Raw genomic sequence first — 13,824 nt, 5'->3', positions numbered from 1 at the left:
ATGCTCTGCTGAGGCCGAGTCCAGTCGTATAAAACACAAGTGCTCTCTTGCCATTCTAGTTCCTGACCCATCTGAAACTTCCTGAGCTCATTCTTTAAAAAAAAAAAAAAAAAAAAAAAAAAAAAATTCTTCTCTCATATACTAATTACATCCTGACCACAGTTTCTTTCCCATCCTCTCTTCCCAACTCCCCTGCTACCCCTCCACCACACACACCTCCCACCCTAGATCCACTCCTCTTCCATTTCCCTTCAGAAAAGAGCAGGCTTCCCAGGGACATCAACCAAAGGAGGCATAAGAAGTTACAGTAAGACTAGGTGCCTCCCCTCATGTTAAAGCTGGACAATAGGAGGAAAGGGCTCTCAAAAGCAGGCAAAAAGAGTCAGAGGCAGCCCCTGCTCTCATTCCTAGGAGTCACACAAGAACACCAAGCTACCATGTGTGCAGAGGATCTAAGTCAGATTCTTACAGGCTCCCTGTTCGTTGCTTCAGTGTATGTGGGGGCCTATGAATCCTGATTAGTTGGTTCTGTGGGCTGTTTTCTCGGGGTGTCCTTGACATTTGACACCTCTGGCTCCCACAGTCCTTCCTTCTGCTCTTCTGCAGGATTCCTGAGCTCCAGCTAATGTTTGGCTGTGGTCTCTGCATCTGCCCCTATCAGTAGCTGGAGCCTCTCTAATGATTCTGCCAGGCTCTAGTCTACAAGTATCCAGTGTATCATTAGGAATTGTTTTGTTAACCCTTCCTTCCTTCTTTTTGTTTTTGTTTACTTTTTGGGTTTTTTTTTTTTTTTTGCCAGTCATGCTTGGTTCCAGCCTAGGTCTCTGGGCTGTCTAGCCTCTGGTTCCTCACCCTCCAGGCGGTGTCATGTCAGGTGTGGGCTCTCTTCTGGTGTGGATCTCAAGTTAGATCAGTCGTTGGTTGGCCACTCCCACAAGTTCTTCACCACCTTTATTCCAGCACATCTTGTAAGCAGGACAGATGGTAGGTCAAAGGTTTTGTGTCTGGATTGGTGTCCCAGTCCCTCCACTGGAAGCCTTGCCTGGTTACAGAAGACGGCTGGTTCAGGTTTCGTATCTCCCATTGCTAGGAGTCTTTGTAAGTTCCAGGGAGTTTCCATTGCCCTAGGTTTCTGTCTCTCCCCTGATATGTCCCCCAATTCCAGTTGTCTCTCCCAGTACTCCCTTCCTTCATCCCCCCTCCCCTGTGCACACTTGATCCCTCCTGTTTCCATCCCCACTTGCCCCAGGGCACCAGTCCACTCTCTAACTCTATCCAGGGAAATCCATGCAACCTCCCTTGAGCCCTCCTTGTTACTTATCCTTTCTGGGTCTGTAGATTGTAACACGATTATCCTTTAGCTTACAGCTAATATCCACTTATAAGTGAGTACCCTACCATGTTTGTCTTTCTGGGTCTGAGTTACCTCACTCAGGATGATTTTTTTTTTTTTTTGCCCCATTCATTTGCCTGCAAATTTCATGAAGTCATTTTTAATGACATTTTTCTTAAACAACCAAGCAATACTCTATTGTGTAAATGTACATTTTCTTTACCCATTCTTCAGCTGAGAGACATCTAAGCTATTTCCAGTTTCTGGCTATTTCAAATGGAGCTGCTATGAATGTAGTTGAGCAAGTGTCCATGCAGTAGGATGAAGCATCCTTTGGGTATATGCCCAGGAGCGGTATAGCTGGCTATAGAAGTGTTTACTCTCACCAGCAGTGGAGGAGGGTTTCCCTTGCCATGAGCACACTCTTGTTTGTTTTTGTTTTTCAAGACAAGTTTTCTCTGTGTAGCCTTGGCTGACCTGGAATTCACTTTGAGAATACATTGGCTTCGAACTCACAGAGATCTGACTGCTCTGCCTCCTGAATGCTGGGATTAAAACTATGCACCCCTACCGCCTGGACCTGAGAACATTCTTTACTGTTGGCATCCTTGTCTTCTAAACTCCCACCAGAATGGCCCATTAAGTTCTGCTTACAAGAGTCTAGGATTTCTCTAGCCAGAAATTCCAACCTCTTTCCATTCTTCCATCAAACCAGTTCCCAAGGCCTGTGAACCACATGGTCAGATCCATCAATCATCCCACTTCTTCAGACCAGTGTTCTGTATTAGTTACCTTTTCTTGTTGCTATGCAGAATACCTGACGCGGGCAACTTAAGGAATAGTTTATTCAGACACGTGGTTTGAGCGGTCCAGCCTGCTGTGGAGACAAAGCATGGTGACAGGAACTTGAGTTAACCGATGATGTTGCACCTGTAGTGTTGAAGCAGAGAGAGCAATGCCACTGTTCCTCGGACTGCCCTGCTCTTCTTCCTTTATTCAGTGTATGCGCCTAGTTGACAGGATGGTGCCACTCACATCCAGGGGGAGGGGCCTTCCCTCCTCAGTTAAGCTTCTTTGGAGACACCCTCATAGACAAGACGCTCAGAGGTGTGTCTCAATGAAGACTAATGGCTTACAGTGTACGAATGCGACATGTATATGCACACATCTGCAGATGTTTTATTTGTATTTGCTTTGGTCCATATTAATCTAAATATGACTTCATGTTGGTGAGCTCAGTTCTAATCTGGGACCGTTTGAACTAGGGCACCTTCTCCCTGTGTCTTTGACCTCCCACTTGAGTGTGAGAAACCCGGCTTCTGCCATTCAACGTCTATCCATTGGCTGCTGAATCCGTTTGCCTCCAGGGCTGCAGAGCTTTCCCGAATAGCACAGTGAGCCTATATTGCCTCCTGTCCCTTGTGCTATTCATTCTCCCCATCCAGAGCTACTCAGCATAGCACCTCTTCCAAATCCATTTGTAGTTCTGCAAACATTCTGTATGCCTCCATACCTCCTTTCTTCCCTTCCTTTCTTCTCAAAAAAGTCTGTCAGTTTTTAAAATTGGGCCACTTTTTGATATGTGCTCTCAACTTTCTTTCCAGGCATTCAGTTAACACTGTTCACATTACATTTTTATTTAGTTACTGGGGGGCATACACATGCCAGGCCCCTGTGTGTGGAGGTCAGAGGACAACTTACAGGAGTTAGCTTTCTCCTTCCACCATGGGAGCACAGGTCCTGAGGCTTTACCTACTGATCTGCTTCACCAGCTATCTTGTCTTTTTTTTTTTTTCTCTCTCTCTCTCCTTCTCTTCTTTCTGCCTTCTGCATACTGATTCTTACCTGAAATGCCCTGGCTTTTACCTTTATCTCCCTGGCTATCCCTTACTTTTTTATTTTCTATTTTTGTCTTTTGGTGTGTGTGTGTGTGTGTGCGTGCGTGCACACACACGCACGTGTGCTTTTGTGATGTCCATGAGTTGATGCACATCTGCATGTGTGTGGGTACACATGCATGTAGAGGCACAGGTTGATGTCAGGAATCACTCCCGATTAGTTTCCACTGTATTCAGTGAGGAAAGGTCTCTTGGTCAAACCAAGGGCTCACCAATGTCGTATGTCTCAGTAGCGAGCTTGCTCTAGGAGTCTGAAGACCAGAATGCCAACAGAAATGTAGATAGTAAAGACTGCTCATGATATTTCAGAGGGGCCAGGACTCTACTGGGAACTAGAGTTGTGAGAGACTACTCATGTTCTATATTAATGTCCTTGGCCTGAGCAGAACATAGTATAAATTCAAGCTGAAGGCAAATTGGCTAATACATTTCCACTTTCTGAGGCTAGAATTACAGGGAAGCCACCACATCCATTCTGTGTGTATGTGGGTTCCAGACAGTATGAACGCCTGTCCTCATACATGCACTGCAAATACTCTAACCACTGGGCCATCTCTCAACCCCCTGCTCATTCTTCTTTGCTCAATATAAATACTGCAGGTATCGCAGTCCTGAGACATAGGCAGTAACTCACAGCTCACAGTAACACGAACACAGCTCGCCCCTTCTTCTGTGCTTTAACACTGGACCACACTTGCCTATACTCCGTTTCGCCTTTACCACATATTGTCTATAATTCATAGCATTCTGCTTTGTTTTGATATGGTCTCACTATATATCCTAGGAACGTGTTGGGTTGCTCAGGAGGGCCTCAAACTTGAAATCCTCCTGCCTCAGCCTGCTAAGTGTTGAGAATACAAATGTGAGCCCTCATAACCAGCAATTATAGGTCTTTAAAATAGAATTGCGTAGTGCTACAGCCTCTGACAATGTAAATCGCATCTGATTTTGAATTTGTAGATATACATTCACTTGAATACATTTATTCATTGACAATATAGCTCAAGTTTTTTCGGATCTAATATGCATTTATGAAATGAAAGTTTTATAATATTCTCTTCTCAGCCAGGATAATCTTATTGATAAAGGAAGTCCAAACATGACCAAGTAAATCTTGCATATGGGCACAGGTGTCTCTAGAGAGAGACCTCTACAGGGGATGGGAACAGAGTAGGACTCCAGGGTCTTAGCCACGCAAGCTTTGATCACACATGTCATGGCTCCTAATAGATGCGGATGCACATGCCTCAGGACCGTTTGTTTGTCAGCGCACCAAACTGACTAGTGATGAGAGGACTGAGTTAGCAGAGCCAGGCTGACTCCATGACAAGCTGCAAACTGGCAGTTTGGGAGGAGACTAGGCCTAAGTTTCTGTTTCCCAGAAATGAGAACCCAGAACCAGGAACCTGTGGTCAGCCAACCACAGCTGAGGGCAGCCAATCCGAGGCCACCTTGTCATCTGTCCTGAAGTAAGAATAGGTAGCTAGAATGAATAAGTAAGTAACCCTCTGGGAAGTCTCCAGAGCCTAACCAATTGTAGAGTCAGTCAGACTCCTAGAGATAGAGCTGACCAATCAAGGTAAAAGGGCATGTACCCCTCCCTGGAATTCTCCTACCTGACATAAAACCTGGGTCCACCAGAGGTCTCCATTCCCAAATGGGGAGAGCCCTGTATGCAGAAAATTCAGCTGAATAAAAGCTCTTTGCTTTTGCATACTATCTGAATCTTCAGCAAATCACAGACCCTAACATTACCTCCAAATGTTACTGTAGTGTAGACATGTAAAAAACCAATTGGATGAGTTTAAACCAGTTTTATTCTCATTCATCATAATGTATATGACATTCCCAGATTGTCTGAAATAGTAATCCTTTCAGATATTTTGGATTGATGGGAGTTCTTGAAATCTCTAACTTATTCTCTTATTCCTGAGTCCTAGCAGCCTCCCTTTGTGTGGGAAAAGACTGATGTAGCCACCTCTCAGGACGACCCTGGAGAGCAAACACTAACCATGAGATTCCCATTTTGAAGCTGCAGGGTGACTGACGTCATAGCATGATCAAAGTGCTCTGCAAGCACTTACTGTAATTATTGTTGTTGTTCTGTTCTTGCTAATAACCTTATTTATACCCCGAAATTATAATCATGCAAAGAAAGATTAAAACAAGATGTGCAAGTTGCGGAGCTGTTTGCCTTGCAGATGGTCACCCTCGGAGTTCTCTGAAATTGCCAGGGTTAATTGAAGCTTCAGTGTTCGCCTCAGTGTAGTTGATACTTAAGTGTTTCTTACCTTTTACTCTCCAAAACAGTGCAATAATAGCACTTTCATTCCCTCTCATTAATGCTAACCTCTCGGGTAATGTTTAGTACAGCTCTATCTAGATGATGTTTGCGCCTCTGACTAAAACTTTTGTACCAGCTTACCAGCTGAGAAGAAACGCTAAACAGTCACAGAGGTAATTTGTTTATTTAAAAGAGGCTCCGAACCCAGGAAACTCTGAAGGGGAGTTAACTTTTAAGCGGTGGGCAGACGTTTAGCATGCGATTAGCGCTCTTCTCTTCCCCGGCTCCAGGGAACCCAGACAACTGGGAATCATTCTTGGGGAGTCTTACAAATAGGTTTGCCTGGAGTCAGCACATTGCTCCAGGGTAATTCTTGAGAGTTTCCCAGGAACAGAATTTCTTGCTCTGTTTCCTTGGCGTGCCTCTTAGCGTTGGAGCCCCCTGTAAACTTAGGATAAAGCTTAAAAAGCCGGAAGTTAAGACCTCTTCCCCTACGCAGCTGTGCTGCTTGCCCAGTGGAAGAACCTGTGGTAAAATGTTTCTTTCGGTGATACAAGGGCTCTTTGCCCGTCTCTTGAGGTTTGAGCTCTGTTAGTACAAAGAAAATGTACTCTCCTTGTCTGGGGCTGGGAGCTCCCAGCTGCATTTGTTGTTGGCTGTTTGATGAAGGCCCAAGAGAAGATGCAGCAATGAGAAAGGAGGAGGAAGAGAAGAAACTCTGGGCCTCCTTAAATCAGTTTCAAAAAATTAGCAACTGGGTGAAAACCCAAGAATCAGTACTGGGATACATTTGGTAGATGTGGCATTCAGAAGTAGTGTGCACATGAGTCTGTCTGTCTGTCTCTCTCTCTCTCACATGTGTATATATTTTCTGTAATATATATGTATATATGTTTTATAAGTAATATAGGTTTTATAAATAAGATATTAATTAATTAATTAATTAATTAATTTAAAAAGGTGTTCCAACACAAAAGGGTAGGGCTGGAGGAAGGGAGGGAGGGAGGGAGGAAAGGAGGAAAGAGTAGAATGTAGCCTCTGTTAGACTGCTTACACTGGAATCAAGATGTCATCAGTTCTTATTGGGTAATAAGTGAGTATATTTATTATTCCAGTTCAGAACACAGGTTTTCTTTGCCCTTTATTGATTCCCCCCCTAAAATAATACCCTTTGGTAGAAATAGAGGTTACAACTAATTGTGATTACAGATATTTAAAGGTTGTCCTGGTGGTCCAGGAGGCTTCTGGAAGACTTAGAGTATAAGGATTGCTTGAACTCCAGACTGACTTTAAGTCTAGCCTGAGTAACTAGTGAGGCCTCTCAGAAACATTTTTTTCTAAAGTGTGGTAGGGAAGGGGGAAGGAGCTAAAATTCAGTGGTAGAGCATAGAATGTGTAAGACCCTTGGTTCAATATCTAACACTAGACCAAAACCAAACAAATTTGAGGAAAAAACTGTATGTGTACCGAACACATATAGACTATTTACTTATCCCTGTTTCCTCGGTTATAGAATATAATAACTGTATAAGCCACACTTGCTCATATAGTATAACTGAATATACCACACTTACATTGTATTCACTAGTCTAAGCAGTGGAGGAAAAAGCAAATGGAGGAAGGGCTTAGAGCCTGGCTTACTGCCTTGTGCTTGGTGTCTTAACACAACAAGAATAAAGTATGGCGGGAAGCTGGTTCTGTCACTAATGTGCTTGCCAGACAAGCAGGAAAACCTGACTTCAGACCCAAGCACCCATGTCACAAAAACCTGGGCATGGTGGCTTGTGCTTGTAATCCAGTGTGAAGAGGTGATGCCAGGTAGGTCCCTGGTACCCATTTGCCAGAGACAGAGACCTTGCCTCAAAAAAACAAAACAAAAAAAACAAAAAAAACAAAAACAAAAAAAAAACCAAAAAAAAACAAAAAACAAACAAGCGGCAGGGAGGGAGATGGCCAAGTGGCTAAGAGCACTTGCAGTGCAAGCTTAATGAGTGCTTGTAGCCCCAGTATTGAGAGGTAGAGAGAGGGGTTCTTAGAAATCCACTGGCCAGCCAGGCAACCCAAACAAGTAAGCTTCCAGTCCAATAAGAGGCCCTGCCTCAAGAGAATGATAGAAGACGCACAGTGCTCTGCTCTATCCCTTGTATGAGTGTGCATGGACTTAGGTACCCCACAGGCACACACATATATGCACACACACACACATGGCAGGCATGAGAATCATTTTTGTGTGTATTACGTACATTTTACCTATCCCGGGAGACTATGTTGTAGCTGGTATGGTATGGGTCGGCCGTTGTATGAATCACTGAGAAGGGGGATACGTTTTACTAGGGAGCTTGGCATTTGGCAAGAGCAAGCTGTCATAAGTCAGAGCAAGCTGTTTCTCACAAGCTCTCCTTCTGATCAGGGCTGCTGGTTCTGTAACTAAGTTTAATGTGGTAGTTGTGGTAGTGGTTGGCCCAGTGGTTGGCCACTGGTCAGTGGGTATCAAAACCATCTTGTCTTCCACTTGTCATAGTCTGTGCCTGACCCAAACCATTTTCTACATTGTTTTTTTTTTTCCCTCAAATTCTAGGGTAGACAGACACTAACTCAGTCAATGTTCTGTTGCTGTGAAGAGACACCATGACTATGGCAACTCTTATAAAGGAAAACATTTAATTGGGGGTGGCCCACAGCTTCAGAGAGTTAGTCCATTATGGCAGGGAGCATGAGGCAGGCAGGTAGACATAGAGCTGGAGAAGTAGCTGAGAGTTCCAATCTGGATCTGCAGGCAGCAGGAAGAGAAGCTGTCAGCTTGGCATGGGGTTTTGAACCCTCAAAGCCCACCCCCAGTGGCAAAGTCACACCTCCTAATCCTTTCAAATAGCGCCACTCTGTGGCTACCAAACTCACACATTCAAATATACCTATGGGGGCCATTCTCATTCAAACCACCACACCTTCCTACACCTGGAGCTTTCAGGAAGCTGGGGCTAGTCACAGCCTCTGTGACCTTGGTAGCATAGCCACTGCTATTGGTGACAACACTGTCAATCCAATGCTTGTGTGAACATGCTTTCCCTCCTGGGTGTCTGTTCCTTAATGACTCCTTCAGCCTGTTGGCCATGGAAGTCTTGGCTCTGAGCTCAAAAGAGCCTTTCTCTTGGTCACAGTCAGTTCGCCTTGCCCCCTTACAGGATTCACAAGGAAGGATCATGGCAAGGTGCTGAGTTGGAAATGAGACGGGTGGGTGGCAAGGTGGGGGGCGGGGAGGGAGGAAAAGGAAAGCCATGTGGTAACATAGGCTTGGAATGGCACACTGTTTGAGCTAAGTGAGGGGATGCAACCACATTTCCAGTTGCAAAATTAAACAAAGCTCAAACTAATTTGGAGATTTTTGTTGCTATATTTCTCTGTTCTGAAGTGCATGGAGTACCACAAACTAAATACAGTTATTTACTAATGGGGATACACGTTCTGAGAAACATGTCAATAAATGACTTGTTATTATGTGCACATGATAGAGTGCTGTACACCAAGGTGGATGGTATAGCCTCTCTTTACACTTAAGCCATATGTCATAGCCTGTACACCTTGATAATAATATCCCTATGAACAACGTTCCTGCACTGCTACCACAGGCTCCATTAATACGGCAGTCTTTGTCTATGTGCCTGTAGGAAAGGTGTGGTAAAAAAAAAAAAAAAAAAAAAAAAAAAAAAAAAAAAAAAAAAAACAAAACAAAACCTAGGTGATAGGAATTTTCTTTTTCACATTATTATCTTTTTTCCCCCACTGTAATCTTAGGGAAACGACTATATGCAATTTGTCTCTAACCAGCATATTGCTATGCAGCTCATGACTGTATCAGCCTCAGCAATTAAAGTATAATAAGAAATTCTGAGAAAACTCTTGCCTAGGCTTTTCCCTCTTAGATATCCTCAAAATTTATTCCTAGCAAATTCTTTATAACCTGAGAACCTAATGGGAGGCACCATCAGAGGTAAAATTGCGCTGTAATGATGTGGCCACATTCAGTCCTTCTTTCATACAAACTCATTTTAATTCTCCCAGCGAAGCCACTAAAGAGCTGAGAGGCGTCCTCATCTGCTGCAGGGCTGCCACTGTTGGGTTGGGTTGGGTGTTCCGCTGGTGAGGACGTGTGGGCCTGCACCCTCTTTGTAGGAAAGCTCTTTGTTTTTTAATGTGGGAAAATGTACCTACTAGAAAATTAATCTTTTAGTCCTTTCTAAGTGTGTGGTTTCCTGGCATTAAGCATTCATGTTGTAGAAGAATTACCAGCACCCATCTCTGGGGCTTTTCATCTTCCCCAAGGGAAACTGCACCTTGTTCCTTGGCCTAATTTAGTTTATCTTGACTTTTTTTTATTTGTTTGTTTTGTATTGGCTGTATTGTTTGTATTTGTTTTGTGTTTCATTTGTTGTATTTGTCTGTGATGGGAGTGAGTTTTCTTTGGATTTTGAGATATAGTCTCCCTCTGTAGTCCAGGCTGTCCTGAGCCTTTGGTACTCTTCCATCAGGCCCCCAAATGCTAGAATTATAGGCATATAGGCCACCATATCTGGCTAGATTCCTTTTAAAATTGTATCTGTAAGATGTGCTGCAAGATGTTTTTATATCATTTCATCTATGTAGTGAAATCTTACTTAGCTACCCTTTGTGTGAGTGTGTGTGTGTGTGTGTGTGTGAACATGTGCTTTTTTACATTAAAGTTTAGGTTAGCATATAAAGTATCGAATCTCATCATGTCATTTTCATACACATGAAGAGCACAAACTTTGAGAATGTGCGTTGAATATTAGCTCTGTCGATTTGCTCATCCTACATATAGCTTGATGTGGTCTGATATCACTTCATTGTCTATGTTCTGACCTGTGCCCATGAGATGTTCTAACTCCCTAGTCTCCCTCTGGCAAGCACTGCTCTGCTTTCCATTCCGTCACTATGGATTTCACTACTATAGGAACCTTCTCTAAAAGAAACAGTGGGGAGAGAGAGAGAGAGAGAGAGAGAGAGAGAGAGAGAGAGAGAGAGCACAGTGTGTGTGCTTCTGTGGCTGTCCTGTTTCACTTTGCTTAAATGTCTTTAAGGTGCATCCATATTGTAGCCTGTGTCCAACTACTGTGCTTATTCCCCTTTATTCCCCCTTCAGAGAACACGTCACTGTTTGTCTACTGTGCCCCTGGGAATCCGAGCATACAGACATCTTTTCAGGTCTCTCCCTGCTCTCATTCCTTCTGAATATATACCCCAAAATGGAATTGCTGGCTCTGGGTCTAGTTTTTGGGAAGTTCACTGTACTGTTTCCATAGCAGCTGCATCATTTTACATCCTCTCAGCAGTGTGTGAGTTTTCCATTTCCTCATATCCTTGCCAACAGTTGCATTTTCTGATCTATTCTTTACATATCTTTACATATATGTGCATGTATGTGTATGTGTGTGTGTGGTTTTTTTTTTTTTTTTTTTTTTTTTTAGTCATCATGATTTTTTATTTAAATTATAGGCTCATTATTAAGTTCCAGCCTGCTTAGGATTTTTTTCTTGTGAAGTTTTAGAAAGTTATTATAGGTAAATTGTTTTTCAAAGTTATGTATCCCATAAATAAATGAATAAGGAATTGTCTGTAATATACTTTAGTTTTCCAGTATTTATGAGGTCTGTGGTAGCATTTCAACTTTCATTCCTTTATGTCAGAGAAGCACCATTTTATGCAGTCAATCAAACAATTCACAAATAGCAGTCCTGCTTCTGGAAGCTTGCAGTTTCATTTGAATATATTAAAATTATGTATTTAAAAGATTTTCTGTATTTCTACTAGATTTATTAGATATTTATCTAATTAAGGGGATTAAACAGTAATGTAACACCAGATGTAGCTATTAAATATGATGAAGAAACAAACGAAATAGATGTCTGTGTGGTTAATTAAAGAAGTAGCTTGCTTAGGCCCTGGCCATACTAAGCTGTGTCCACCGTCCAGCAGCCTTCAAAGTGCAGTCCTGGCATTTTGTTCATAGCCAGTCTGGTTGTGACTTTTTGACTGTGGTCATTTACAGTGAGAGAAACTTTGCCTTCCTTTCCTTTTTTGAACAGTGATTAGTATTACATGATCATTTGAAGGGTTGGGCCGTTGTTTGTATCCCTTTACATTTTGGAGCATGAGTTGCCTGTCTGTGTGAGTGTAATCAGTTCTGCTCTTCAGCATGCAGAACACTTTGTGGGCACATTTAATGTGGAGAGGGCTAAAGATAGTTTTGTAGGTAGAGTTCTGTTGGTGTTGTGTTGGGTACTGACTGTAGAAAGAACAAAGACACATCAGGATAAAGGCAGGCATAGCTGCATCCAGAAGGGACTAACCAGGAGCTGGGGCAGGCAGTGGTGGAGCTTTTTTATGCCTGAGTAAGCTCGTCTTTTATTAAAGCCCCAACAGGAATAACCTTGAATTTTTTTTTCTTTGTGAAATGGTAGTGAGATGTTTTTGAGACATTCTGAAGTTCGTTTTGAGCAGGGAGTAAAGGGTGTTCACTACATTGTGTTTCTATGTCCAACAGCACCTCTGATAGCCCTTGATGCCTGTTCCATCCATGTCACCTAGAGCCAGTTTCTCCCCACTGGTTACAGCAGTAGGCTGAGTGCCATGAGGAACAGCAGAACCATTGACACTGAGAGCTACTTTTGAACACTTTTCCTTAAAGACTTGAGAGTGACATGTTTACCAGAACATATTTACAATGCAATAACCTTTAAATTTTACATTACCAACATCAGCTTCAACTAAGGATTCTTCTCTTGAGCTACAATTGAAACACATGTGCTGTATGGGGAAATACATTTGTAATAGTACACTGACTATTCAAAGTCTCCATGTACCTACTACCGATCCAGGAGCACAGAAGGTTTCCCATTCCATAGTATCTCTGTGATTTCTTTTTTTAGAAGTAGTCCGTAGAGAACTTTTTCTTATTTGATTAGACAAATACTTAGACAAATACTTAATCTGGGGGTGGAGATGCATTTTGAATCTTTTTCCTAACTTCTTTCTCTGACAGTACATTTTTGTTATACATGGAATCTATCCTGCACTTTATGTAGGTATTTATTGGGTCTGGAGTTTTCCTGAGAACCCAATAGTGCCTTTTAAGTAAAGAACCATGGTGTCTGCTAGCATGATAGTTTGACTTCTTCCTTTCCTGTTGTTACCTATCTGCTTTATGTCTTTGTCTTGTCTAATTGCCACAGCTCAAACTTTGAACATTCTATCAAATTGTCCCATTCCTGATTTTAGTGGAAGTGGTTTCCACTTGTCCCTGTTTACTGTAATATTGGCTCTAGGTTTGTTGTGTGTGGCTTTATTGTTGCTTCTATCCCTAAAGTCTCCAGAACTTTTCTCATAAACACGTATTGGAAATTGTCAAATGCCTTTTGAATTGTCAAATGCATTAACTGAAAGAATTATGTGGAATATATAAATATATTTATATGCTGTGTTACATTTATATATTTACATATGTTGACCCAACCTTTCCCTTCCTGGGATGAAGCTTACTTGTTCATAATGTATAATCTTATGTCCCTAAATTTGGTTTGCAGCTATTCTATGGAGAATTTTTACATATATATTCATCAAAGAAATTCATCTGTACCTTTCTTTTTCTGTTGTGTCTTTGCCTGGTTTTGGCAAACTATTTTAGTACTTGTCAAGTAGTTAATTAACTGTTTGTGATATTTGCAGGTCCTGTTTAGGATGAATGTGATTTGGAGAAATTGCATTTGCCATCTGAGGCAAGGGAAGGCGCCACACAGATGCCAGAGTAGCATCCACCCTGTGGCCCCTCTGGGGTCAAGGATCTTAACTGACCCCACCAAAGTTTATGAACACAACATGTGGTGAGTTTCCCCCCTAATATTCATTGATGTATTTGTGAAGCACATGCTACAGAGCACATATGGAGGCCAGAGAACAAATTTTGGGAATCTTTTCTCTTCATTCTACCATGTGGGTTCTAAAGACCCAAATCACATCAGCAGCTGAGCAGCGGGGCGTGGCAGTCCACTGGACTTACCCTTGGACCATCCTACTCCCACATCTTACCTTTAAATTTGATATTATATGTACTCATAAGGCATCTTTTCCCATTATGACCGAGGAAGAATGGTTTTTTGTTTTGTTTTGTTTTGTTTTGTTTTGTTTGTTTGTTTTTAAGACAGACTCTTCTTTGTAGCCCTGGCTGTCCTAGAACTCACTATAGACACCAGGCTGGCCTCTGACTCCTGAGTGTTGGGATTAAAGGCTTGTACCAC

General features: G+C 42.4%; 1 protein-coding gene across 1 annotated transcript in view; it reads left to right on the top strand.

The window, feature by feature from the left end:
• Positions 1-13,824, top strand: part of Mettl8 (methyltransferase 8, tRNA N3-cytidine) — a 91,617-nt gene that overhangs the window by 26,013 nt on the left and 51,780 nt on the right. Inside the window, 1 exon segment of the mRNA XM_034493637.2 lies at positions 13,256-13,410. Within this exon segment, the coding sequence (XP_034349528.2) occupies positions 13,268-13,410 (143 nt within the window). The 5' untranslated portion in view covers positions 13,256-13,267.

The sequence above is a fragment of the Arvicanthis niloticus genome, chromosome 2 (genome assembly GCF_011762505.2).
Source record: "Arvicanthis niloticus isolate mArvNil1 chromosome 2, mArvNil1.pat.X, whole genome shotgun sequence".
NCBI lineage: Eukaryota > Metazoa > Chordata > Mammalia > Rodentia > Muridae > Arvicanthis > Arvicanthis niloticus.
The sequence above is the reverse complement of the archived record's forward strand: the minus strand, read 5'-3'. Positions and strand labels throughout refer to the sequence as shown.